This window comes from Pongo abelii, chromosome 2, assembly GCF_028885655.2.
Source record: "Pongo abelii isolate AG06213 chromosome 2, NHGRI_mPonAbe1-v2.0_pri, whole genome shotgun sequence".
NCBI lineage: Eukaryota > Metazoa > Chordata > Mammalia > Primates > Hominidae > Pongo > Pongo abelii.
In genome coordinates, this window is record NC_085928.1 from 140034025 (window position 1) to 140061929 (window position 27905).

Sequence of the window (27905 nt, forward strand, 5' to 3'; positions counted from 1 at the left end):
AATCACTGCTTGTTTTGAAATAGCTACTGTTTCAATTAGGGAGGAAAAGGAAAAAACATGGAATGTTGATCACATCTAAAAATAATTAGTCTTCAAAGATAGAGTACACCTACATGTTCATGATGGCGAGATTACAAAATAGGTCTTGGGATGTGTCCCAACTGTGAACTCTGAATTGTCTTAGCAATGAATAGATTGAGGATGGCACTAGGGTACAGGAAAATAAATACTAGGAACACATAATATTGTTAGCACTAAAATCCGTCTGGCTCCTTCTACCAACTGTCCAAAATTTCATGTTTCTACTAGGTCTGGGGACCAAGAAAAACTCTTATGACTTTGTAAATATTGATGGGTTGTTTTCTCTAAGGCACTTCGCATATTAGAAGGTCAGTAAACCTCAGAAATTCCTTGTCCCCGTTGCACCCAATTTATTATATAATTTTGTATGCTCTTGTATGTGAGTCTTAATTCCCAAATAATATCCACAACAATTTTATCTGTTTATATTTTTGCCTTTTCAGATTTGAAGTTGAAGATTTTTCAGGTCATAATATGAAAATGTTGCTAATTTTGTTCCTCGTGATAATTTGTTCCCATATTTCTGTGAATCAAGATTCTGGTAAGGAAAAACTGGAAAGAATTCTTAATTTTGATTATAGAAAATAGATAATACACGAGTTTGACCTATTTAAAAGTTACGAGTTTTGTATCACTTTGTTTTGATTTTGATGGTAGTGAGGTTAAGGGTGGTAGGTCAAATTCTTTGTGAGGTCACTCCGTATTCCTTTGAAGATCGTTTGTTTCTGGATCTTATTCCTTGTTAATAATAGATATGAGAGCTGTCATTTTGTCCTGCTTCAACGCCTTTTAGGTCTTCTGGGAGGTTGCATAAAAATTTTGTTAATATTAGGCTCAGACCTGGAAAACTTGGAATGTCCCGTCCTAATTCATTTGTGTCAGAAGGGTGTCTTGGTTTAGTGTCTAGATTTGCTCCCAATTAAATTATTTGGCTGCTTATTGTGAAGAAAGTGCTTTTTCCCTGGAGAGAAAGCTTCATAGCACTGCCTTCTGTCTGTTGGCAATCTGTGTCCTGTGGACTTAAGACACTAACACACCCTTAACCACCTCACCATCTCCTAAATAATTGGTTCTTGTCCAGAGCAACTTACATTGGCTTTTACAGCTTCCTCAAGGACACTGACCTTGTAAGCAAGTTTTGTGAAGACATAAACCAGACTTTGCCTTGCAAACATCTTCCTTTGATGTATCTCTAGGCCTTGAGCTTCTCAAGTAGAAGCCATGATTTTTCCTCCATTGTTTCGTGGTTCAGACGTAGTAATGGACCTTATCAGAACCTGAGTCCACCTTATGTGACACTCATCTACATTTCCTTTCTCCACAAAAGATGTAGGGCTTCATTCATGAATAGAAAGTCACTGGTGGTCACAAATCAAGCCATCCACGGCAGGGCTCCCCTGGCAGTCTTCACAGGGTTTCAGGCTTCTTTTGGAGGAAGGTGTTGATACACTCTCACTTATTTCTTCCCCTGAGATGCTGCTGGCTGTATAATCATGAAGAGAATCTCAGAGTGGTAGGATTTGGGTTATTTAAAAGACAAGAAATTATTTTACCCATTATGCCTCGATCAGATGGCCATAAAGAGAATGAAATAACACACAGGGCTGCCAAAGCTGGTTTCCCAGCCAGTGTAGAAAGGAAAAGATTGAAGTTATTCTAATTTGATTAGAACTTACCTAGTAACCATTTTAGATAATTGGAATCTCAGAGTGAGGAGGTACCTTAGATATTTTCTAGTTGAATCTACTTATTTTAAAGAAGAAAAAACTAAGGCCCAAGTATATTGAATGTCTTGGCAGAGCTCATAGAGTTAGCTGAAGGCAAAGTCACGGTGTTCATTACTTGTTCCATTATGCCGTATTTTCTTAAACATACACTACGCACATACTTCCCTCCCTACCCCAGATGAGAAATGGATCTTATGCTAAGGTAGAGAGAGCTCTGAGTTCAAACCAGCAGACCATTACTAAACAACAGTTAGTGTTTAAATCCAATGATTCTATATCATGTAAAAATATAGTACCAGATAACTAGTGTTGAATCTAACATTGAATGAAGCTTTAAAAGTTAAGCAAAGTATTACATTCCTATATAATACTTATATTTTTAATGGAAACTAAAACTAGAATCCCTTTTCTAGCCCAAGATACATTGGTGCCATCACATTTTGCACATGTGAGAATAAAATTCACCAATTATAATACAATGCTCATTCATGTAATTCATCAAAAATATTAAGATATTTAAAATAACCTTGAAAAAGATTGACTATTCCATATTTTTATGATTTATAGATTTTTTAAAACTTGATGTGACTGCTTGGAATATAAAACTTATATGTTTTTAAGTTAATCAGATAAACTGTTGTGTTGCTTAAATGAGAAAGGCCATCTTTCAGATTTTACCATTAAAGTGAATTTGATGGAGTTTGAGTTTAAATTAAAATTTTTATCTAGTTGACATAGTTGAAATCAAATTCCAAAAGCCAAAAAAACTACAAGAGAAAATCATCCACAAAAGGTATAAAACCCATGATTTTTTATTTCTCTGTTTATTTCTGTTTTATTTTTCCAGTCACTATTGTTAATCACTATCTATTCCTTGCAAAAGTTATGTTTAATTTTGTGATCAGTTCAAATGAGAAGTTGTTTAAAAGAATCAGCCCAAGATACAGCTATTTCTTTTTCTTGAGAGAATGCGCAGTTGCAGGCTGTTATTTTCGGTTTATTGGGAAGGTATTTTAAAAATAAAAAGGAAAGTACTTCCCCACCATAGAGTTGGCATTAAATATGGCAGTAAATTTTTAAAGTTTTTGGTTCATTCATATGTTTGTGGTTTTGCAGGCCCTGAGTATGCAGATGTCGTGTTTTTGGTGGACAGCTCCGATCGCCTGGGATCCAAGTCCTTCCCATTTGTGAAAATGTTCATCACCAAAATGATCAGCAGTCTCCCCATAGAGGCCGACAAATACCGTGTGGCCCTGGCCCAGTACAGTGATAAACTTCACAGTGAATTCCACCTGAGCACCTTCAAAGGCAGGAGCCCCATGCTGAACCACCTCAGGAAGAACTTTGGATTCATTGGCGGGTCCCTGCAGATAGGAAAGGCTCTTCAGGAGGCTCACAGGACTTATTTCTCTGCACCCGCAAATGGGAGAGACAAGAAACAGTTTCCCCCAATTCTAGTGGTCCTGGCTTCATCTGAGTCTGAGGATGATGTGGAAGAGGCTTCGAAGGCCCTGCAGAAAGACGGAGTGAAAATCATCTCTGTAGGGGTGCAGAAAGCTTCTGAGGAAAACCTGAAGGCCATGGCCACGTCTCAGTTTCATTTCAACCTTCGGACAGTCAGAGACCTCAGCATGTTTTCCCAAAACATGACGCACATCATCAAGGATGTAACAAAGTACAAGGAGGGAGCAGTTGATGACATCTTTGTAGAAGGTGGGCTTAGGGTATGTGTATAGGAATGATGATAAAATGCTTTTGAAAAATTAAAATGGGGAGAGGATTGAAATTCTATGAATATTCCTATCCCCAAAATGGGCTGCATTTTCAGATGTTATGTACCCATACATTTAAGAGAGTCCAGTGATTATGACCATTTTCAATTTGGTGAACCCCACAAGTCTTGGTTTTTCATGTTTCACTTATCTGTGTTTCCTGACATTCACAGACTTCTTAAAATTTAGGGATGCTTTTTCCGTGCCACCCAGCTGATCTCTGAGCTATTTCCCTGGGCTTTAGTTGCTATGTAGTTTTAGTACTTTCATTTAAAAGATAAATTTGCTTCTAAAGAAATTCTTGACCCTTAAAACCACATAATATAATCATAGAATATTAGACCTAAAATCAACTTCCAGAAGTCCAGATCCCCCTGGTTTTTTTTTTTTGTTTTTTTTTTTTGTTTGTTTGTTTGTTTTTTTGCAAATAATAACTTACATATATCCTTAGAAGTGACGTGCCTTGGCCCAGGGGCCAGGCTGTGACTTAAAGTCAGAGCTAGCAGGCCAGATCTCCTAATTCCCAGCCATGTAGTTTCAGCTCCAGACTGCCTTGCTCCCTGCTGCCCTGTTCTGAATTAGTTTTCCCTGTGTTCTGCTCTGTGGCCAAACTGCTCTCCTGGTCTGTCCTCTTGTACTACTCTAGTAACAAGAATGGTCAAGAGTTTGTGATCATCATTCAAGTGAAGGGCAGGGGATAGCCAGTAAAAAACAATGTGTTCGAAGTGTACATGTCCAAATATGTTGTATAGGAAACTCACATTATCCCTGATTAAATCAATTTGAATGAGCTGATATATATACTTACCTATTGATAATAGAGAATGCTTTCCTTGGGGACATCTGTGAAACTATGGGTCCTTATTACTAGCATCATTCCTAAATAAAAGAACTGAAAATGCAATTGCTATTTCGTTACTATCCCTTAGGAATATTTGGACTATAACTGCTGACTATAGTGTGGATGATGCTTAAATGATTTTAATATGATAGTAATGGCTATGGTTCACTGAATGAGTTTTATGTACCAGGCCCCATGCTAAGAATATTATCTCATTAAATCCCCATAACAACTCTATGAGATTAATATTATCTCCCTTTTACAGATGAGGAAATTGAAGCCGGGAGTTTAGCTAAGATGTAGTATTTGAACCCAGGTCTCTTTAACCTCAACTTCATAATTATTTGTCTACCTCCTTCTCTAAGTGCATAACTGAGCTCTGCTGTATGGTCTTCATGCCTTCTAATGCTCACCAAAGATGCTGAACCACCAGCTAAAATTGTGCTTGTTTACTTCTTGCCACACAGCTTGCCAAGGCCCGTCTATGGCCGATGTTGTGTTCCTATTGGATATGTCAATCAATGGAAGTGAGGAGAACTTTGACTATCTTAAAGGATTCTTGGAAGAAAGTGTATCTGCCCTTGACATAAAGGAAAATTGCATGAGGGTTGGCCTTGTGGCCTATAGCAATGAGACAAAAGTGATAAATTCACTGAGCATGGGCATAAATAAGTCAGAGGTTCTCCAGCATATACAGAACCTTTCTCCCCGAACTGGGAAGGCCTATACTGGAGCTGCCATCAAAAAGCTCAGGAAGGAAGTTTTTAGTGCACGGAATGGCAGTCGGAAGAATCAGGGGGTGCCCCAGATTGCTGTGCTGGTGACCCACCGAGATTCAGAAGACAACGTGACAAAAGCAGCTGTTAACCTCCGACGGGAGGGTGTGACCATCTTCACCCTGGGCATAGAGGGCGCCAGCGACACCCAGTTGGAAAAGATAGCGTCCCACCCTGCTGAGCAGTATGTCTCCAAACTGAAGACCTTCGCTGACCTGGCTGCTCACAACCAGACATTTCTGAAGAAGCTGCGGAACCAAATAACACACACAGTCTCTGTCTTTTCAGAGAGGACTGAAACGCTCAAATCTGGTAAGGTCTTCTGCTGAAAGAAGGGTTGTTTGGATTCTTTTTTTCTTCCCTTTCAAATATTCTGTATACAAAGTGGATTGGCTTGGGAAGATGTGGATGGGAAGGATAAGTTCCTAATTTTTTTACTTGAGCTTGAAAATATGAAGCCTAATTTGGGGACAATAAAAGCCATTGAGGTGTTGGCATGGGGAGAAGAGATTTCCCCTTTTAGTTCCTCTTTTGTGCAGCTTTAATTGGATTTGTTACTCATCCATGCTCCAGAATACCTTCCTTTGCTATTTTTCTCTCTTCTTTTGTCTTTCTCTCTTTTGCCTCTCACGTTCCCCTGCTCTTCCCTTTATTTCTTTATTCTTTTTGTACTTTTCTCACCTAAATCATCTTCCCTCATTTACCAAATTCCAATTTAGAGAATAAACAGGAGTGTGATTTGAATGAAGAAAAAAGTAATTATGTAATTTGTTGTGGGGTACCATTCTAGCATCTACCAGTGCAGGGACAGAGACAGAGGGTGATGTATCTTACGTTTCATATATACACTTATAAATATTTTTAGTGTATTGGTATACATATAGATGTGTATATTCTTCCATAAATATTTATAGCATATTTACTACAAATGTCATTGTCTCACTCATGAATAGTATCCTTAGTTAGTTGACTAGGAGCGGGTAAGGAGTAAATAATTTGCTCAAGAGAGTTCATGTGCCCACAATGTCCAGTTAAATACCTGTCCAGTTAAACACCTTCTCCATTTCCCAACACACTACTTGACTTTTTGCTAAGCAGTTATTTACTAATGGGTAAAGTGTCTTGTAAAAAGCAGCTTCAAATTTTTTAAATCTCCTACTATATTCAGATTTATCCTGATTCATGGCAGAGAATTGGGGCAATAGTCTTAAAGTGTCAGAAGCGATTCATTTGGCTGAAGGGATGTGAAGATTCCCCCATTTTAAGCTAACAAAGCATGTATTTTAAGCCTAGAAGCTGTTCCCCATTTTTCTGTCTGAAGAGGTTCATATTTGTTCTTCTTTCCATCTGCTCTCATTTCTTCTTCACGCTTGCTCAAATGCCACATGCAACTTATTGATTCCTTTTTAGGTTGTGTGGACACTGAGGAAGCAGACATCTATCTGCTTATCGATGGCTCAGGGAGCACCCAGGCCACAGATTTCCATGAAATGAAGACCTTCCTGTCAGAGGTGGTAGGGATGTTCAACATTGCTCCCCATAAGGTGCGGGTTGGGGCCGTTCAGTATGCTGACAGCTGGGACTTGGAATTTGAGATCAATAAATACTCTAACAAGCAGGATTTGGGAAAGGCCATTGAGAATATCAGGCAGATGGGTGGGAATACAAACACAGGCGCAGCACTGAATTTCACACTGAGTCTGTTGCAAAAAGCAAAGAAGCAGCGAGGAAACAAAGTTCCATGCCACCTTGTTGTTCTGACAAATGGCATGTCCAAGGATAGCATCTTGGAGCCTGCAAACAGACTGAGAGAAGAGCACATCCGAGTTTATGCTATTGGTGTCAAGGAGGCCAACCAAACACAGCTGCGAGAAATTGCAGGAGAGGAAAAGAGAGTGTATTACGTGCATGACTTTGATGCATTGAAAGACATAAGAAACCAAGTTGTTCAAGAAATCTGTACTGAAGAAGGTAAGAGAAATCGTGGCTTTTCCTACTGATCTTCACTCGCAAATTGCCATCCTGGCAATAATTGACATTGCTGGTTTAGAAAAACAAAATAAATTACTAAGTTGAGATTTGTTGACTTGTGTAACTGTGTTCTCTAGAACAAAGCTAAGAGCCCGTTATACTGTTGTTCTAAATAATATCTGAGGCATAAGAAAAATATTTGGAGGAATTTCCCTAAGTATTAATTAGCTTCCTCTCACAATTTCCTGCCAGGATAGATATATGAGTGTACACCACATGTGTAATATGATAAAATGATTTCAGATTGTAAGGAGTACTTCAGGTTTGTTTTAATGTCTTTTTATACAGCTTTTATGAACTCTTTTAGAGCTATATCATTTAGAGCTCCGGTTTTCAACCAGGTGTGATTTTGCACCCTTAGAGGTTATTTGTCAACACCTAGAGACATTTCTGATGGTCATAACTGGAGGGTGCTCCTGTCATCTAAGAGGTAGAGGTCAGGGATACTGCAAAGCATTTTACAGTATCCTACAATGCACAGACTTCCCACAGTAAAAATGATGCCCAAGATGTCAGTGGTGCTGAGGTTGAGTAACCCTGAGTTATGTATTTAAGCAAATTACTAAATAACAAATAGAATATTCTACTTTTATTGTCTTCTATGCTTTATTTACTACTAATTATTACTAAGTACACACTTCAATATAAAATTATTTGTGTTTTCGATTTTCCTGTTTACTCTGAACTTTTTACATGTAGCTGACTTGAATAAACATCACAGTTTTTCCTATGCAGCTTGCAAAGAGATGAAAGCTGACATCATGTTTCTGGTGGACAGTTCTGGAAGTATAGGACCTGAAAACTTCAGCAAAATGAAAACATTTATGAAAAACCTGGTGAGCAAGTCTCAGATTGGACCAGATCGGGTGCAAATTGGTGCAGTCCAGTTCAGCGACATCAATAAGGAAGAGTTTCAGCTCAACAGATTCATGTCCCAAAGCGACATTTCAAATGCAATAGACCAAATGGCTCACATTGGACAAACCACCCTGACTGGTAGTGCCCTGAGCTTTGTGTCTCAGTACTTCAGCCCCACCAAGGGCGCCCGGCCCAACGTCAGAAAGTTTCTCATCCTCATCACGGATGGTGAAGCTCAGGACATAGTAAAGGAACCAGCGATAGCGCTTCGGCAAGAAGGTGTAATCATCTATTCTGTGGGAGTGTTTGGCTCCAATGTCACCCAGCTTGAGGAGATCAGTGGGAGGCCCGAGATGGTTTTTTATGTTGAGAATTTTGATATTCTGCAGCGCGTTGAAGATGATCTTGTTTTTGGAATATGCAGCCCCCGTGAAGGTAGGCATGGGCATACTCACTAGCAGGACTATCTGAACAACAGATGTCTTTTTTAGCCTCTGTTTCTTGAATTTAATTCTATTTACATATTGTAAACTTTTGGTTTAATTGAAATGTTTCTCCTAGTGGCTTTGACCTGTTGAATTAAACAGACAGTGAGGAAGAGTTTTGGTTTACCTAGACCCATTCCCATTTGTAGGTAAATAGCACTACAGTGATGGATCGCCATTTAAGAAAAATGGTATCATACCAGTTCTTAGATCAGGTTCCCTAGAAGCAGAAGCTAAGTCAGGGGCTCTTTGGAAGTGATTTATTGAGGAGGTATATTCAGAAGGGGTGTAGGAAACAGGTCAGGGCATGGGTAGGAACTGAACAAGGAAATCACCTTAGCTGGAGTCTAGTTTGGCCTGATCCCATGGGGAGCTCCAGACCATGAATTACAGAGCTGGTCCTACCTTGAGGCGAGGGGCTCAGCCTTGTGTACCCTGTGTCACTGGGCTACATGTGGATTGCTGAGGCAGGCCTGGCATTTATCCTCCTGGGCAAGGTGGCTCCTCTTTGACCTACACATCTACTATATGTGGTGCTTATTTTTGCAATTTCTAAAGACCAATACTTGTATCAAATGAGATAATGTTTGTGAAAACACTTTGATAGTTATTAAATTTTATAAAGGAGGAATATAGTAAGAGAACTTGAGCAATGGTTGCTTCAAAGGAAGTAAGGAACCTTGACCCCACTGTCTTCCCATGAAACCACAGAGTAATGGAAATGATCAAAAGTAATGGAAATGTAGAGTAATGGAAATGATCAAATAAAAGCTCAGCAAATATAAGCGGCTGATTTATACATGACCCATAGGGCTTGATGACAGAGGCATTCTGAAAATGAAGGACATAGATCTTCATGGAGTTTAAAGGGAAGAGAGGAACATTGTTTGCTTATTCAAATAACAGTTCTGTTCAACTCCCACTGGAAGGTTTGGTGCTCATGATCTGTATTTTGTAGAAAAAGAGTACACCTGGTTTCTATTTCCTGGTAATTTCGCCCAGAACAAATATGAACTTTCTGAAGCGTTCTGACACTGAGTAATCTATCCCCAGTCTCCTGGGTAATCCAAGCAGGCTTCCCAGGCAGTCAAAGACCATGGGGACATAGTTCTTCTACGTAAATTCCCAAGTAGAGCCAGCCTTTCTTGGGAATTTGGTTGATGGCCCTGTACACATGGCCTGCAATTAGTGGGGATAAGTACAATGGCTGTAAGGTTTTCAACAGCCCTTACATAGCCAGCAAGTGGCTGGTGAAAGAAGAAAATGTGGCAAGCCTCTGGGGGGTGGGTGCTTTCTCACAATTCCATTCCTCAAGAATGGATGAGTTAATGTTTGGATCATACCTTTCTATGGCCTGTAGAGAGAATGTGCTACATAAGGACTAAATAACAAATCATCTTACAATTCCCCTTCTCCAGAATGGATGAGTTAGTTTTGGAACACTGCACCTTTCGAGGGAACATGCTACACATGGATTAAGAATTAATTGGGTCTTTCCTGCTTTTCTGTTCCATGGTGCTGACCTCAGATTTAAAAAGTTAATAGGAGCATCATGCTAGAACAGCTTAGTTGGACCAAGTGCGAAGTGGGCTTATTTCTATGATGAAACCCAAAAATGAAAATAGATGTTTCAAAAAAGTCAAAAAGTGAGGAAAAAGTAACTTTGAAAAGTTAGCCATCAGAGAATCATGAAAAATATACAGTGTTGCCAAATTCATTTTCATTTGGTCATTTCCCCAAGGTTTATATTAAGAATACAAATCTCAAGATCGTGGCTAAAATAAAAGAAAAAAAATAGTATAAATGGAAGCACATGTTGGAGAAACCACTTATACAGGGAAATTTACACAGAATTGATTTTTTTAGTCCAAAGGTTTTAAAATATTTTATTCCTGGCAATCCTGTGATTGTCACTTCACCCCATCCCAATCCCTGCAGTGGGCCCCCACTGACTCCCGCCTTATCTTACAAGCTCACCTAAGTGAGTATTAACTGTATACTTCCAGCACCAATGTATGTGTATTGTCTCTCTTATCCAGGGAACTGACATTCTAATGCACAGCATGATCCCCATGGAGAGAAAACACTGGCAATTTATAAAAAGGTTGAGGCGTTTCCCATGCTGTGCAAAGCTAATCTCATATGGTTTACCTCTCTCTTCCTCTTTCAGAATGCAAACGGATTGAAGTTTTAGATGTTGTGTTTGTCATTGATAGCTCTGGCAGCATTGACTATGATGAGTATAATATCATGAAGGATTTTATGATTGGCTTAGTGAAAAAAGCTGATGTGGGCAAGAATCAGGTCCGGTTTGGGGCTCTGAAGTATGCTGATGACCCAGAGGTGCTGTTTTATCTGGATGACTTTGGCACAAAACTGGAGGTAATTTCAGTGCTCCAGAATGACCAAGCCATGGGTGGCAATACTTATACTGCTGAGGCACTGGGCTTCTCAGACCACATGTTCACTGAAGCCCGGGGCAGCCGCCTGAACAAGGGGGTCCCCCAAGTCCTCATTGTGATCACCGATGGGGAATCCCATGATGCTGATAAACTCAATGCCACGGCAAAGGCCTTGCGGGACAAAGGCATTCTTGTCCTGGCTGTGGGGATTGCTGGTGCCAATCCCGTGGAGCTGTTAGCCATGGCAGGATCAAGTGACAAGTACTTCTTCGTGGAGACTTTTGGAGGTCTGAAGGGAATATTTTCAGATGTGACAGCCAGTGTCTGCAACTCTTCAAAAGTAGGTAAGTTTTGCCAACTAAGTTTTTCCTAATTATTAGCAGAGGGACAAATGAGAGAGAAAGCAAAGCAATAGCTCTCAGGAGCAAGAGAGGAGAGAAGGAGCTCTAATTGTTTCATAGGACTTTCTATATTATAAAGTCTCAGGGTTGGAAAGACCTCAGGGATATTTCATTCAGACTCCTCCCCAAAGAGAGATACTTTCTGCAGCATTCCTAATCACTTCTTCCTAAACTCTTCTAATGATGGGGAATTCAAAAGTTGTTTTGTTTTGTTTTGGCTTTTTTTTTTTTTAAGACAGGGTCTTGCTCTGTCACCCAGGCTGGAGTGCAGTAGCATGATCACAGCTCACTGCAGCCTCAACTTCCAGGACTCAGGTTATCATCCTGCCTCTGCCTCCCCAAGGAGCTGGGACTACAGATGTGTGCCATGAGGCATGGCTAATTTTTTTTTTTTTGTAAAGACAGGGTTTCACTATGTTGCCCAGGCTGGTCTCAAACTCCTGGATTCAAGCCATCTGCCCCTCTTGGCCTCCCAAAGTGCTGGGAGGCCACTACAAGTGTGGGCCACTACACTTAGCTGAATTCACCAGTTTTGAACAGCCTTCATTAGAACACAAATATGCTTACAAATTTTTCCACCCATTAGTTCTTTTTCCTCTTTATGCAAGAAATCAAATTCTCCTCCTAAGAACCAGCTAGAATTGCCTGAAGTCGTCTTTCCTTCAGGCTAGAAGTCACCAGTTTCTTTGCTTATTTCAATTGTGGCACAAGGTCATTTAAAATGTGAAGCCCAGTATTAAAAACTCTGTTCCAGCCTCAGAGGTTTCCAGGACAGAGCAGAGTGGGGCTTCTATTCTGGCAGCTGGAGATTGCATTGCTGCATGTATGTATGTATTCCTTCCTTCATCATTTTACTATCATTTTATACTTTTGGTTCAGAGAAAGATTGTTCTCTACTTAGTTTCCTGAGTATTTTTCCCAAGATGTATTTTACTAAAGATACTAAATGTTTTTACTAGATGAATTGGTATTAATTCATGATTCCAACATCTAGATATAGTAGTTCTTTTTAAAACTCATCTAACTTCTCTGGTTTTCCTAAGCCTTGCCTCCTTAGAATGTAGCTATTATCTTTTTCTGTCACAAAACTAATAAAATCTTTCTGGGTCTTACTGAAAACTGGGACAAATCTCTTCCTTCCTTGTAGCCATTGTCTAAAATTGGATCTATCCTTCTCCAGTTCACTGTAGAAGTTGACATTGCATTTTCATATTGAAAATTCTCCTTGGGACAGAAGAACAGTACTAGATTTCCTTTATTGAAATCTGAAACAAAGTAATTTAATAAGTTAGCCAATTCCTAAAGGATCGATTTACCATATTTCTTCTTATCACTTCCTTGCTTACCTGGACTTCAGGAATCTCAGACACCTTTAATATTTCTGAGGCTATGATGAGAAATAAGCTCGGAGAGTGGTGAGATCACTGGGGGAATTCATGGAAACAGTCATGCTTACCAGAAAGCTAAGGAACACACATGTGCCAAGCATAACTCATTCATTGGCAGTGGTCTCTCATGTTCTTCTTGTTTTATATTTGCTGTGTTAATATGGGGGAAGCATCTTTATATTGCATTGCTTGTTCACAAATATTTTTCTCAAATAGATATTTTTGCCTACATACAGCAGAAAGGGGCTGATAAAAAGGAAAACGGACTAGATACAGACCAAAAGGCATCCTTTTAAAACCTCTTCTCAATATGCCCTAATGAACTAGAAAAATATTTATTGGCTCAAATGACAAGGAAGGCTAAGTCAATAATATGAACCATCTGCCTCTTTGTTTGAATCCCTAAATGTATGTGTGTTTTGTTTTCTCTTGATGTGCTACTATTGTCACCCAGCTTTCTGGAAGAGCTGAGGCTAGGTTGTAGATGAGAACAAGTTTTCCGTAGCGCTGGCCCCGATTCTCTAGCATCTCAGAAAATAAAATGGCCTAATACCAAATCAACAAGCCAAGAGAAGCATAAAAAGATGTGTGAGTGATTCATGCCTTGTACTGACTTTAAGAACTGATCATTCGCCTTTATTTCCTCTACAATTAATGTGACTACATGCTAGCCTAAGATAAGAAACCACTTTCAGAAATATTTCTATATAGCTGCAAACATTTTTTTTTTTTTTTGAGATGGGGTCTTGCTCTGTCGCCCAGGCTGGAGTGCAGAGGCACGATCTCGGCTCACCGCAAGCTCCGCCTCCCGGGTTCACGCCATTCTCCTGACTCAGGCTCCCGAGTAGCTGGGACCACAGGCACCCACTACCACACCCAACTAATTTTTTTTAGTTGAGCCTGGGTTTCACCGTGTTAGCCAGGATGGTCTCGCTCTCCTGACCTTGTGATCTGCCTGCCTTGGCCTCCCAAAGTGCTGGGATTACAGGAGTGAGCCACCGTGCCCGGCCTATAGCTGCAAACATTGAATTTACTCTTGGTAGATTAAGGAAGGAATAACAATCTGGGTTTTCTGTTGTTCCTTCTCTTCTTTGTAGATTGTGAAATTGACAAAGTAGATCTTGTTTTCCTTATGGATGGTTCAACTAGCATTCAGCAAAATGACTTCAAGAAAATGAAGGAATTTCTGGCATCTGTTGTTCAAGACTTTGATGTCAGCCTCAACAGAGTGCGTATAGGAGCGGCCCAGTTTAGCGATACCTATCACCCAGAGTTTCCACTGGGAGCTTTCATAGGTGAAAAAGAGATATCGTTTCAGATTGAAAACATCAAGCAGATCTTTGGAAACACACACATCGGTGCTGCACTCAGGAAGGTGGAACATTACTTCAGGCCAGACATGGGCAGCAGGATAAATACAGGTACCCCACAGGTGCTGCTGGTCCTTACAGATGGCCAGTCCCAAGACGAGGTGGCCCAGGCCGCGGAAGCCCTGAGACACAGAGGTATCGACATCTACTCCGTGGGCATTGGGGATGTGGATGACCAGCAGCTCATTCAGATCACCGGGACTGCAGAGAAAAAACTGACAGTGCACAACTTCGATGAACTGAAGAAGGTCAATAAAAGGATCGTTCGCAACATCTGTACCACAGGGGGTGAAAGCAGTAAGTATTTAGCAAGTTCTTCATACCGATTCCCTACACCATCTTCTCTGGCATTTTCTTCAAGCTCCATTGTCATCCCCTGGGGCTAGTGGGAGAATTTAGATTTGTGCCTCTGGATTTCAAATTGAGCTTTTCACAGTTATTAAATATTTGTCTTAACCTGTGGATTGAGAAACAGGGTGTTTGATATCCTGTGCCCTTTTTTCTCCCCATCTCCTGGGGGAGCATGCCTCCTTTGTGAGTAGGAATGCCTGCCTTCAGGTGTGAGGAAAAGGCCATTGTTTGCAATCTGGCTGGTTTCAGAGGTTGAAGAGCAATACCTCAAAGAAAGGAAATATTTGACTGATTTTTGGTTGCTTGGCAATAGGGCCTATAGGGCTGCCAAGAGCTGTGGTACAGGTAGGTAAGAAACCTCCCTAGAGGTTTATATCTTTATTATGAAATTTTACTGCAGAAGTTAGTAAATATCTTCTTTACAATTAGTGCATTTTGACACTTTTTTCAACAGATGGAAGTAAAGTGTCCTAAAGGAGAAGTCACTTTTTCTGTTATAAAGGCACCCTATGCATTGGTTATGATTCTGTATAACTACCCGTGGTAAACATTAATCCCAGATTTCCAGTCAAAAAAAAAAAAAAGTTGCAAGGTCATTAAGAGGCAGCTCTGAAGACAGACAGCCTGACAGCAGATCCCTGCTCTATGGCCATTTTTTTCTGGGACAAGTTGCCTAACTTCTCTAAGTTTAATTTTCTCACCTTTGAAATGTGAATAATAGCAGTACCTAGTTCAAAAGAACATTGTGAGGATTAAATGAGAAAATGCATATTTAAACTTTAATAAGCATAAAACCTGGGATATAATTATAAAGTGCCTTCATTTTTATCTACCAGTGAGCATTAAATTTATGAATGGGAGCTAGCTCTTCCTTTGCCCCTCGTCACTTTCAGGAAATAAAATAACCTTCTTTTGGTGATTAATATGTCCATCCCAGTGTAATGTTAAAACTTTACATTTTATTCAAGGTTACCCCACATTTCCAACTTGGTACAAGCTGCCTTGCTGTGAGAGAAGTGGTTGACATTTTACCCAATGTCCCCAGACTTTGACTGCACTCCCCATCTTCCAGGTGCTGCTCCATCTTACTAACCATAGTTTCTGGCCTCTCCAGAAGGAGAAGGTACTAGGAAAGGGGGAACAACTAAAAGGGTGCAGGAAAGTTTTTAATCTGATGGCCCTTATCAGGAATTGGTTTTCTCTGACAATAGCCCATGTCTAAAGCTGGGTCCATTCATAGGTCTTTCAAACATTCCACCTCCTGCCCCACATCATCACCTCCCCAACCAAGCCACCTTTGTCTAAAGATCTCTCCATCACAGTGTTTTTTGTTTTTTTTTTAGGAGGGTAAGTATGTCTCTATTCCAGAGTGTCCCTTATGCCTTTCTCAGCCTCTGGGCATCTGGTGATGCCTCCAGCTTTGTTCTGCTGAGGTTTCTCTGCCTCCTCCAGGGGCTTCTTAGATGGAAGATCAGAGGAGCCCACAACATCTTGCTTTTCTACTCAGCCATATCAGCTCCATGGTCAACAATAACATATCGATTGCCCTAATAAAAACTGGGAATCACAGCCCTCCTGCGTGATTGCCTCTTCTTTGTAGGGAGGGCAATATGCCATCCTGTGTCTCATGCTTTAGAATTTCCAGGATTAGGTTATCTCCAGATTATCTCTGAAAGCCCCTCTCTCAGCTTGAAAAGGAAGTCGCCCACTCTCTTTGCATATATGTGTGTGTGCCTGATGGGAGAGCCCACAACACATCAACAGCTCTGTCCAAACACTTTTCCAAACTGCAGTCTCAAATCTTTAATAAGACCTGATGTGCAGGTTAAAGGTTAAGAGTTCTGTAGTTGATTTGGGACTACTGACTCTCTAAGTCCTGCTTCACATACTTTGGAATGTATCTGATTACCTCAGCCAAACCTTCCACATTAATTTCTTGTTTCATGTGAAATACTCAAGCCCAATTATTAGGCAGAAAATTCTCTCTGAACCATCCAGTTTCTATCTGAGTGTGATGAAAGAAAACCATGTGGAAAGTAAAAAACAGAAGTATGAACTCCAAGTAGTTAATGAGTTATTTTTTAAATAGTCATGAAGGCAAAAAAATAAGAAAAATACTCTATATTAAGATAAACTTGAGGTTATTACTCCAGCAAGGAAGAATGTGAGGCAGGCTGTGAGCTGAGGACTGATGAGGCTGGAATGAACACTGATAAAGCTTCAAAGGCATGTACAAATATATTAGGGGATGCCAGTTCTTTTTAAACTATAAATCCCACAACAAGGAAATCAGACAGTAGCTGGGTACGGTTCAAAACAAACTGGACTTAAGGCCTGAACACTTGCTGTGCTTCTTATTAAAATATGCATAACTTTGGAGATGTCACTACCATTTCTGAGTCTTAGTTTTCTGGTTTGTAAATCTAAATAATCTCTAAAGGTTCCTCTAATTGTATACTGTGATTCAACATACGTGAAAGGGAGGTCAGCCGCATGGAGGTATGAGGGAGGTGACTAAGAATCATTATTTTTTGAGCATCTACGAAGGGTCAAGCCTGGTGCTCTAAGCACTTTAAATGTACTATCTCACTCAATTCTCCCAACGTCTTACATGGTTTGTGTTTTTGTTTTCATTTATAAATGTGGAAACTGGGGTTCAAGGGAATATTGGTAGCCTTGTCTAGATCATACAGGAAGTAAGACTAAGCACATTTTGAAACCTAGGGTTGACTGACCCCCATCTGTTCCTCTCACCACCCCCATCCCTGACTTTTTTGTTAAATTAAGCTGTTTTCTTGATATAGTTATTGTCTAGGTTATCTGATATTGACATTATAAAGAACTAATATCTAAGTGTTGTGCTTCACCAATTAATAGCTGGAGCTTATTAAGACATCATAGGTTTGTATCTTTGAAATTGTTTCCACAAGCTGATATTCCCTAAGGAAACCACTTCCTGCTGTCACTTCCAATAGCATAATCTAGTAGTAGAACTAGCAACCTGCATGACTTGTCATCACTGGCTAACCAGGAAGTGGTAGAAAAAGGTGGTTCAGCATGTGGACTCCAGAGAAGTCTGGATCTGAATCCCAAGTGAGAGACACAGTGTTAACTGTGAGATCTTGGGCAAGCTTCTCTGTCACAGCTTCCTCATCTTCAAAATGAAAAAGAGCTTCTACTTATTCTGTGTCTTATGAGGAGAAGTGAGACAGTGAATTGGAAGTATATGGTAAGTGTTCATTGAGAGTTAGCTAATATCATAGCATGTTGCTGAGAGTACCATGAAGCGATGTCTTGAATGAAAATTTGTGGAGTAATGGGGTTAGTTCACAGAAGGACAATTTACCAAGAATTCCTTAGTTTAGGGACTTAAATATTTTAGCCACATTTCAGAGCTGTATTCAAATTTAATAAATATACATGGTATTTTCTTAAGCAACTGTTTTTCTCACCTTTATCCATGCTTATTTCCTTGATTTTTCTTTGAGACTGGCTATTCTGTCCACTAGAGGAGACTTTGAGCAATTTTTAGGATGTGGAGGTTCTGCCTATTTTTTTTTTTTAGCATGGAGCCATGATTAGGTAGCAGAGAATCAGGAGCAACTCTCATCTGATGTATCTATCATTATGGATAGATGAATCAAAAGGGAGACTGAGCAAAAGATTAGTCTCATTAGGGTGAGAGACAACCTCAGGATTTGATTCAAGAGATGTGAAAAATATGAGGAAAAAAATAGATGTTCATGTCCAACTTTTCTTAATAAGGAGCTCTTTTTATATTCCTGCCTTAACTGGGTCTGGGTTCTCCAGAAAACAGAGCCTGAAGCAGAGTTTACATGCCAATACTTTATTGGGAGTGCAGTCCCAGGGAAGCAAGAGTGAATGGAAGGGAAGTGATGCGGGAAAGGAGGGAAAAGTAAATACAAGGTAGTATGTTACCAAGTTAGCCACAGCTTAAGAAAGCATAACTGGTGCGTTGGTCATGCAGAACATCACTAGAGAAGCCCTATAAAACCACCGTGTAGACCAGCCCAGCAGGGGGAATAAAGGAGAGGATTTACTTGCCAATTGCTTCCCATCTACTGCCTCTCATAAGTCAGAGAGTTAACTTCCCTACACTACTGGGTTGCGTTATCCAGCCCCTTATGGAAACTGCTGGGGAAACCAGAAACAGCTCCCACAGTGCACTACACCTAGGGCAGGAAATGGTGAAGGGACCAGGGCCTCCCTAAGTTCACGTGGGTTGCACACGGGCACCAGAGCCAAGGTGGTCGTTCTGCAGTGAGCATGGTGGAGGCTGTGTCAAAGCCAGGCTGTCACTTCCACGGTCAGCAGACTAAGGATGGTGGCAGCTAGGGCTCTTCCGTGGACAAATGTCTACGCCTTGGGAAAGGGAGGAAGCAAATCTGGGAGATATATAAACTGAGTCTCTAACAGTCCCTAGCTATACTTTATAGATCATCCTTTCTTTTTTAATCTAAAATATCCCATCTTTCAAAGTCCCAAAGAGATTTCTCTCCTATCCCAGCTAATAACTGCCACTTTCCCCTTTAAAGTATTTTCTCAAGAATCTGTCTTCTAATCTTACAAATGTACCCTAGCCCCTTGACAGTATTTCTTAATACCAAGAATCTGCCATCATCAGCTCCAATTAAGTACTGTCTTTATAAATTAATAATTAGAATCAGCTTTCGGGCTTGGCAGCAAACAAGAGACTGTAACTGTCTGATCCAATTCACTCTTTTCTGTGCTTTTGTATTTTTACTTTGAAATATATAACCCCCTTATTTTTATAGACAAGAAAATTAATGCCCAGAGAGGATAAGAGTTGCCACAAGTAGTTTGGCAGTAACAGAGTGGTGACCAGAATGTGACTAAAACTGAACTTCTGTCTTCCCGCTCACAGACTTGCCCCCCAGGATTCCACATTGCTATTTGGAGGACTAGTCAAGGGCTCAGCGGGCTACTCTTACTTCTCTTATCACCCTCTGTAGCCAGTCCTGCCAATTACCTTCTTAAATATTTTGCTTTTATTGCTCTTTTCTTATTCCCACTGCTGTTATCCTACTTTAATGCTTCATTATTTCTTTGGAAATCCAATTTCGGCCTTCTCCCTAGCTCACTTCCAAAACTCCCTGCCTCCAGTCCTTTCGAGTCACCAATGGCAGATTCACTTTAAAGCACAACCTGTGTCATGGAAGACTTCAAGACAGGGCTCCTGATTTAAGGGCAGATGTCTCAGTGGAGTTTTTAGGCTGTTGCATGAGAGCCTCTTGCTCAGTATGGTTTGGTGTCTCTCACTGTACTTAGACACATGGTTACTAATTCTGGACTTGTCCACCAAATTCCATTCCTTCTATCACATTATTATGGAATCATTTGTCAATTTAAATTAAACACAAAGAACTTGTTTACCTAAATAAGTTTGTACTTTCAGCAATCTAGACAAAAATTTAAAATACACAATGTTTATAGGCAACAGTTCCCAAGGTCACTTGATGTCATTTTGGTATTTCTGCTGGTTGGTTTTTTTTCACACGATTCTGTTTTCCTTAAAGACATTATCATATCCTGGTTACTATACCTGGTTTTCTGCTCAGGTTTAAACAGTTGTCATCAAAAATGATACTTTCAAGCTCAAGACAGATATGAGAAGACGTAGATGCAAGAGGAATTTTGGAAAGGATATATTCTGCTTTTTTCTAAATAGTTTATCTTATTTTCTGATTAAGAAGAGATTTCCAATAAAATACAGTAAAAAAGATGCTCAATCTTTCAGATTTTTGATAACACTTTGATTTACCTTGAATCTCATGATGAAAATTGACTATCAAATAAGATTTTTGTTTTCCCTCAGTCAATTCTCATTAAAAATCAAGTTGCCAACCCTTGTTTTAAAAGTTGAAATTGATGATTTTGGTTTTAAACATTTGCAGATGTCCAACTGACCAGTGTGTCTGGGAAGTAGTTAGGCATTTGTCTTTACAAGGAATATCTTAAACATTGCTGATCTAAGCAAACCAAATTAAAAACAACCACTCATTCTATCAAGCAAGCTGTATGTGTTCAGTTTGCTGAAAAAAATTAGAGTTTTTAGCCAAGTTAAAAATTCTTGAAAGAAGAGTGTATGAGTCACATGACTTTATTGTTCTCTAATTAACTGCCTTTAGGACACTCAGCTTAAAATATCAAGCCCTTTGTCGTTTCTCCAACTCTTAAGTTTCCCTAGAATTAATAAGAGTAAGAGCAAAGCACTTTAATGCAACACACCTCTAAGTATTTAACCTCAAAATGGCAGTGTCCGTGGCTTCTGGAATGGCTGAGCTCCTGAAAGCAGCACCATCTTTGACATAGTCGAATGTGAATAATTTGGTTACCAGTTTCTTCATTTGTCAGACTTACACCAAGCAAGATCTCAAAGGATCTGAATTTTTTAGTTTTGTTTTTTTCTTTTCTGAGTGGATGTTAGAAGACAACAAGAGGAATCAAAAAGGCCCTTTTTAGAAAGATAAATCATCAAAACCATTTCTTAGATGAGTCCTTTGTGATTTATTTTTTCTAAATGACTTTATTCAAATGTTCTTAAATTTCCCTTACGATTATTATAATTTAATAATTGTTGAATGCCCTCAATTGATAAGTAGCATTATATGAATGTCTTATTTTAGACTAATTACATTTCCACAGTGTACTTTAGGGATATTTAAATGATTCTGCATGAATTTTTCAATAGCTAAAATAAAATCTTTCAGAATTTCATTATAGAATCATCAGATTTTATATGACCTGAAAAAATAATAATGAACCCTTACACTTTTACAGGTTAGAAAAGAGTTGATTCTTAGCCTCTTCCTTTATTCATTTATGCCTTTCTTTGTGTTCCAACTTTATAACTGAAATAGAATGCCAAGTCTCTTGATTCAGACATGGTGTCTGAGTTAAATAAAGGCGTTTGTTGATTTATTAAGACATGCTTTTCCTTTGAATCCTAGACTGTTTCGTGGATGTTGTGGTGGGATTTGATGTCTCAACTCAGGAGAAAGGGCAGACTTTGCTTGAAGGTCAGCCTTGGATGGAAACCTACCTTCAAGACATCTTACGTGCCGTCAGCTCCCTCAATGGAGTAAGCTGTGAGGTGGGCACAGAGACTCAGGTCAGTGTAGCTTTTCAAGTGACCAATGCCATGGAAAAATATTCTCCCAAGTTTGAGATCTACAGTGAAAACATTCTGAATAGCTTGAAGGATATAACAGTTAAAGGACCATCTCTTCTCAATGCAAACCTCTTGGATTCTCTATGGGATACATTTCAGAATAAATCGGCTGCTCGAGGAAAGGTAACATGGATTTATCTTATTTGTTGGTCTATGATTGCAATGAACCCTTTTTAACTCATTTTTCTTTTTTTGAATACTTTCTTAGGTGGTCCTTTTATTTTCAGATGGATTGGATGATGATGTTGAGAAACTTGAACAAAAATCTGATGAACTTAGAAAAGAAGGTACTGAGTATGGAGGAGGAGTGGGAAGGGAGTGCTTATTAACTTTATAATCTCAGAACTAAATTCTGGCTCTTAAATTTCCAGGCTCTTGAATTTTGAATAACACTGATTTTGACAATCTCTGTATTCTGTATGTACTAGGCAGAACAAATGAGCTCTCAGAATATTTTGACATCCACTTTTTTCTTCATGCCTCATGTGTATGAAAGAGCACTGAATACAAAGTCCTATCCTTTGTCTCATATTACTGTATTTCTTCTTCCTGACCTTTCCTGGAGAATGTTCCTTTCTCTCTCGCCCCACATTGTCTAATATTGCTACTTCTTTAGTGTCACCAGAAGAGAATAGTATATTTCTCCTTGACCAGGGAATGAGAGTCAGTTTTCTTCTAACACTCTTAAAGTTCCCAGAGTTGCAAGCATTGTTGGATAAATTTACTCATGTTTTGAGGATTTCTAATCAGTTCCTTCCTTCAGACCACAGATTGGCCAACCATGGTGTTTGAGATTTTTAAGCTTTGGCACCAGGCTTTTGGCTTTTGGCTTTTGAACCAAAAGCTTCTATTCTGAGTCAAACAAGAACATGTGGATGTTCTTGTTTAGTCAAACAAATAAGTTCTTGTTTGACTCAGCATAGAAGTCCTCTTCTGTAAGTGGGTGCTATTTCTGCCCTACCCAGATCTCCTTTACTGGCAGATTCACCTATTCTCTAGCTGCTAACAACTCACAGCTTACTCCTTCTCTGAAGAATTGCCCTTGACCAGTAGAGCTGCCTCACCTGGAAGGTTGCTCTCCACCCTATCCTTGGGCAGCAGATTAGATTACAGAGTTGGACCTTTGCCTCTAAATGACACCAGTGGTGTGGTGCAATTTATGCTCCAGAGCTTCCTGGGATCAGGCTAAATAAAGCTAGACTCCAGCTGCAACTCTGTCTTGCTCAGCAGCTTTCCCTGCCCTATCCTGTTTTCCTCACTCCCTTTCTTCTGAAAGTGCGTCCTCAACAATTTGTGCACCTCCAAATCCTTATCTCAAACTCTGTTTCTAGGGAACCTGACCTAAGACATTACCTCTTAGGTTAGCTAATAGAGGTTGACAGGGCTTTGTCTTTTCTATTTTGTTCTCTCTCTCCAATCTTAAACAAATTGCAAAATTCTCTGAGTTTACTACTAGGGAGTAAGGTTTTTATTTTATCCCTTATTTACTAAATCTACCTTGTTTTTATTCTCTCTGGTCTTGGCCTTTGTTCATGAGCTGTAATGAAGGTTTTAATTAAGACTGAAAAAAGATACTAGAGTGCTTAGTTGGGATGGGTAGGGTTGTTTTGGTGGTTGCTGTTGTTTTGTTTTCTTTTATTTCAGCTTTTCCTTTGTGGGGAAAAGGTATTTCTCTTGCAAACGACAGTAGAGTTTCTTCCAGGAAGTGCTTTGGAATACCCAGAATTCTAAGACCAAACATCTTTCTTCCAATGCCTACTGAAAAACTAGCAAATGGGTGTCAACTTCAGAAGCTATATTTTGAATAATATCCTCAGATATTTAGATTCTTCAAATGGAAGAGAGAAATCATGGCAATAACGTTCTTTGAAAAGTGTCTAGTTCTTTGAAAGTGACCATCTTTGACATGGTTGAGTGTGAATAATTTGGTTACCAGTTTCTTCACCTGTCAGACTTACACCAAGCAAGATCTCGAAGGATCTCCTGAATTTTTTGGTTTTGTTTTTTTCTTTAATAAAGAAAAGAAAGTGGCATTCTGTATGGACGAGAAGTATCTCTCTCGCTGGCTTCCCACACTTACAAACACAGGACTTCACTTGGTGCTGGGCCCTATGATCTATTCACCTAGGAAAGCTTCCTTAATTTCAGGCCAGGCATCAATATGTGTAAAGTATGCAATCATCACTGAACAAGAGGAGACAAGGAAAAAACAATCCTTGATGGTGGACATGGCTGTAAAACTTATGCACATGCAATGGGGCTTAAATTAATTAATTTTTTAGAATTGAATACCCTAGAATCTACTCAGTGATTCTTTATTCTCCCAAGTTTGAAAATCTTTTCTTTCTTAATTCACTGTTAGAAAATTGAAAACATTGTATTTAGGATCATATGACTCATTTATTGGATGAGTCTGAAAGAAGATAGGAGTCCCCTGATACCAAGAAAAGCAGTTATAAATAATAGTTATATGCATATTTCTTGCAAGTCAACAATCCCATGGTTGTTATCACTCTTAAAATTTTACATTTCCTGGATATTATAAGAAAAATCAGATGACAGAAAGTTTCATTTCTCTTATAAGTAGATCCATTAGCATGCCTTCTCTTGATAACTAAACACCAATTGGTGTACAAGCATTTCATATCCCAGCCCACTCCACAACCTCTTTTCTCCCCCTCCTCATTCTCATTCTAGAAGAATGACTGACTATCCTGGTTTGTTTGGAACAAGATGGGAACTTTCAACACTGGAACCAGGAAAGTCCCAGGAAATGAGGACAAATTTGTCACCCTATTTTTCTTTGGTGGTTCGTTCGTTCTTTTTTTATTTTATTTATTTATTTATTTTTTTGAGACGGAGTCTTGCCGTGTTGCCCAGGCTGGAATGCAGTGGCGCCATCTTGGCTCACTGCAAGCTCTGCCTCCCAGGTTCAAGTGATTCTCGTGCGTCTCGTGCGTCAGCCTCCCGAGTAGCTGGGACTACAGGTGCCTGCCACCACACCCGGCTAATTTTTGTATTTTTAGTAGAGATGGGGTTTCACTGTGTTAGCCAGGATGGTCTCAATCTCTTGCCCTTGTGATCCGCCTGCCTCGGCCTCCCAAAGTGCTGGGATTAGAGGCGTGAGCCACCGCGCCTGGCCTCTTTCTTTCTTCCACTGCAGCTAACCATTCTTTTTGCCTCTCTTGGAACTTGAACCTCTCCAATATGTCCCTGAAACTTCATTCTCTTGATTTCTCTCTTCGTCTACTCATTTCATATAAAATCATATCATATAAATTTATTTAAGAAGGTGTTCTTGACTCTCAGCCAAGTCCTTGAACATTTATCTATTCTGGTTCATTGGTACCCAATTCTCATCAAATGATTACCCATCAATAATAAAATGAGAAAAATATTGCCAGTGGAGTCAGGTTTACATGAAGCTAAACGTATTTGATTTTAAGACTGCCCTTTATTCCAAGATTATATCTTTAGCACATTTTTATTGTCAAAATATCCTTTGAATGTAGGCTATGGAATTAGGCTATCTGGGTGAAAAACCTAAAAATACTACTTACAGGCAGTCATTTAACCTCTCCAAGTCTGTTTGCTTGTCTGTAAAATAGGACTATAATTATACATACCAATAGAGTTATTTTCGAACCTTACAAATAAGATAATGCCTATAAAGCACTTAACCATTTCCCACGCACACAGTTTCTATCAACAAATTATAGCACTGTTGTTACTGAATTACTTCCTCCACCATAATGACTGTCAGATTTATTACCATCATTATTTAATGTTCTTACCTAGCAAAATAAGTCATTGGCAACCCTATGTTGGTCCTTAACCAACAGTTTTCTTTGAAATAATTGTATTCATAAAACCCCAAAGCCTCCTAGCCACAGCTCCTGGATGATTGTGTGTCATCTGTTCCTAATTGCTTGACAATAGGCCTGTTACTCTTTTACTACTTATAGTTGCAACTGAGTTATTGATGTCTTATCAGATCATACAGAGCTGTGCTTTTCAAAGTTTAATGTGCATACAAATCACCTGGGGATTTTGTTAAAATACAAATTCTGATTCAGTAAGTGTGGGATGGGGCCTGAGATTCTGTATTTCTGATAAGCCCCCAGGTGATGCCAGTGCTGCTGCTTCAAGGATCCCCCACTGAGTGGCAAAAATGTAGAACATGTATTTTCTGTTTTTGAGACAGGGTTTTGCTCTGTTGCCCAGGCTGGGATGCAGGGGCATAATCACAGCTCACTGCAGGCTCAACCTCCCAGGCTTAAGCGATCCTCCCACCTCAGCCTCCCATGTAGCTGGGACCACAGGCATATGCCACCATGCCCAGCTAATTTTGTAAAATTTTGTAAATTTTTTGTAGAGGTGGAATCTTGTCATGTTGCCCAGGCTGGACTTCCTTGGTGTGTGAATTTCTCTGTACTTTAGCATGCTATGTAGATCTTTTAGAACTGTCTCCTTCAAATCAGGGAACTGGAAATTGTGTTACAATTTTCCCTGTCTCCAATTTAATTAGTTTTGAAAAAACATAATTCCTTTTGTGCTCTTATTATAGTCTTGTCACTTGTCAGGTTTACATCATGTGTTTGGGGGAAGTGGACAGTAAACTGACTGTTCTTGCAGCTGTTCACTGAGAATAACAATTTAAATATGCTTTCAAAAAACTAAAGTAACCAAACCCACCTCACCTGGAACATTGTAAACTGTGTTGGATAGGCCTGAATGCCCTCATAACTGTTGCTCTGGATGGACCTGCTGATTCAAGTGACTTGGCTGATCTTCCCTATATTGAATTTGGGAAAGGATTTGAGTACAGGACACAGCTCTCTATTGGCATGAGAGATCTTGGAAGCCGGCTGTCAAAGCAGCTGGTAAGTTATTCTGCAAAGGCTGGTGAGCTTAAATTTTCAATTATTTTGTATATAGGTTTAATACTTATGCTTAAGAATTTGAACTTACTGTGTTTATTTGGGAGTGAAGAAAGGTTTTTATGAATTAGTGAACAGCCTAAGTAAGAGGGTTTGTTTGGAAGAAATGTAGTACAGTAAAGAGATGTCAAAGCATGTTTAATTTATACACTTGGCAAAAATAGGAGAAGGAGGAAAGAGGGAAAAAGAAGAAAATTTAAATAGCACCCACAATCATGTCCAAATTATAGCCAAAGAACACAAGTGACAAAAAAAAATCTGAGATGCGAGCGTCAATCGGCCGTTACCTCCACCAGCCAGTTTTCACACCCCTTGCAGATTCTAGGCATAACAACTTTCCATACTGAGTGTAATTCTAGTGTTTAAGATGTGTATTTTTCCTGGGACAAGGCCTGTAAATGAAAGCAAATTATATTTGGAGTTCAGCTAGAGAAAGAGCAATCTGCTCTAAAGCTGGAGGAAATGCCTAGTGACAGTAAACCTCACATGTTGTACTTTATGAGCAATTGAAAGATTAGGGGTTGTGACTCCTTGAGATTTCTACCTTATATTCTGTTTGTTTGTTTATTTGAGACAGTCTTGCTCTATCGCCCAGGCTGAAGTGCAGTGTTGTGATCTCAGCTTACTGCAATCTCTGCCTCCCAGGTTCAAGCAATTCTCCCTGCCTCAGCCTCCCGAGTAGCTGGGATTACCGGCACCTGCCACCATGCCCGGCTAATTTTTGTATATTTAGTAGAAACGGGGTTTCACCATGTTGGCCAGGCTGGTCTCGAACTCCTGACCTCATCTTATGTTCTATTTTTAAATCTAATGCCTGTATAAGATGCATCTCAATCGTATTTCTTTCAAAAACATACGAGAATTCAAACTCGAGTGGTAAAGCATCAGCAAGCTCTGTGTGGCTCTACTTTAATGAATTGGTAGTAATTTTGTAATTTGCTTATAACTTATAAAATCTTTAATCGGTATATGAGAACACTTTCCAAGGAAGTGCTAGCTCCTGCTGTTTTCCACCTATAAAATTCATATACACATAGGTATTTAAGCAGCTTGTTCAGTGTTGTAATTATGCAAAAATAATTACATAAAGAATATGAAAGTTTTATTGGAATTCCTTTCTACATGGGAAGACAGTGTTTTTACAAAATGTGTCTTTTTTTCCTGTCAACTACTCTTTAAAATCTCTTTGGTAATTCATAGAGGAAGGAAACTGTTCTTCAAACAAACCTATCAGTTTTTGTATATCATATAAATGGAACACTCTACAAG

At 39.5% G+C, this 27905-nt stretch overlaps 1 protein-coding gene across 1 annotated transcript in view; it reads left to right on the forward strand.

The window, feature by feature from the left end:
* Window positions 1-27905, forward strand: part of COL6A6 (collagen type VI alpha 6 chain) — a 167621-nt gene that overhangs the window by 49059 nt on the left and 90657 nt on the right. Inside the window, exons 2-11 of the mRNA XM_024244881.3 lie at window positions 525-622; window positions 2925-3521; window positions 4889-5509; window positions 6608-7168; window positions 7964-8521; window positions 10742-11317; window positions 13860-14429; window positions 21476-21819; window positions 21905-21983; window positions 26425-26579. Coding sequence (XP_024100649.3) covers window positions 556-622; window positions 2925-3521; window positions 4889-5509; window positions 6608-7168; window positions 7964-8521; window positions 10742-11317; window positions 13860-14429; window positions 21476-21819; window positions 21905-21983; window positions 26425-26579 — 4128 coding nt within the window. The 5' untranslated portion in view covers window positions 525-555. The remainder of the gene's footprint in view (window positions 1-524; window positions 623-2924; window positions 3522-4888; window positions 5510-6607; window positions 7169-7963; window positions 8522-10741; window positions 11318-13859; window positions 14430-21475; window positions 21820-21904; window positions 21984-26424; window positions 26580-27905) is intronic.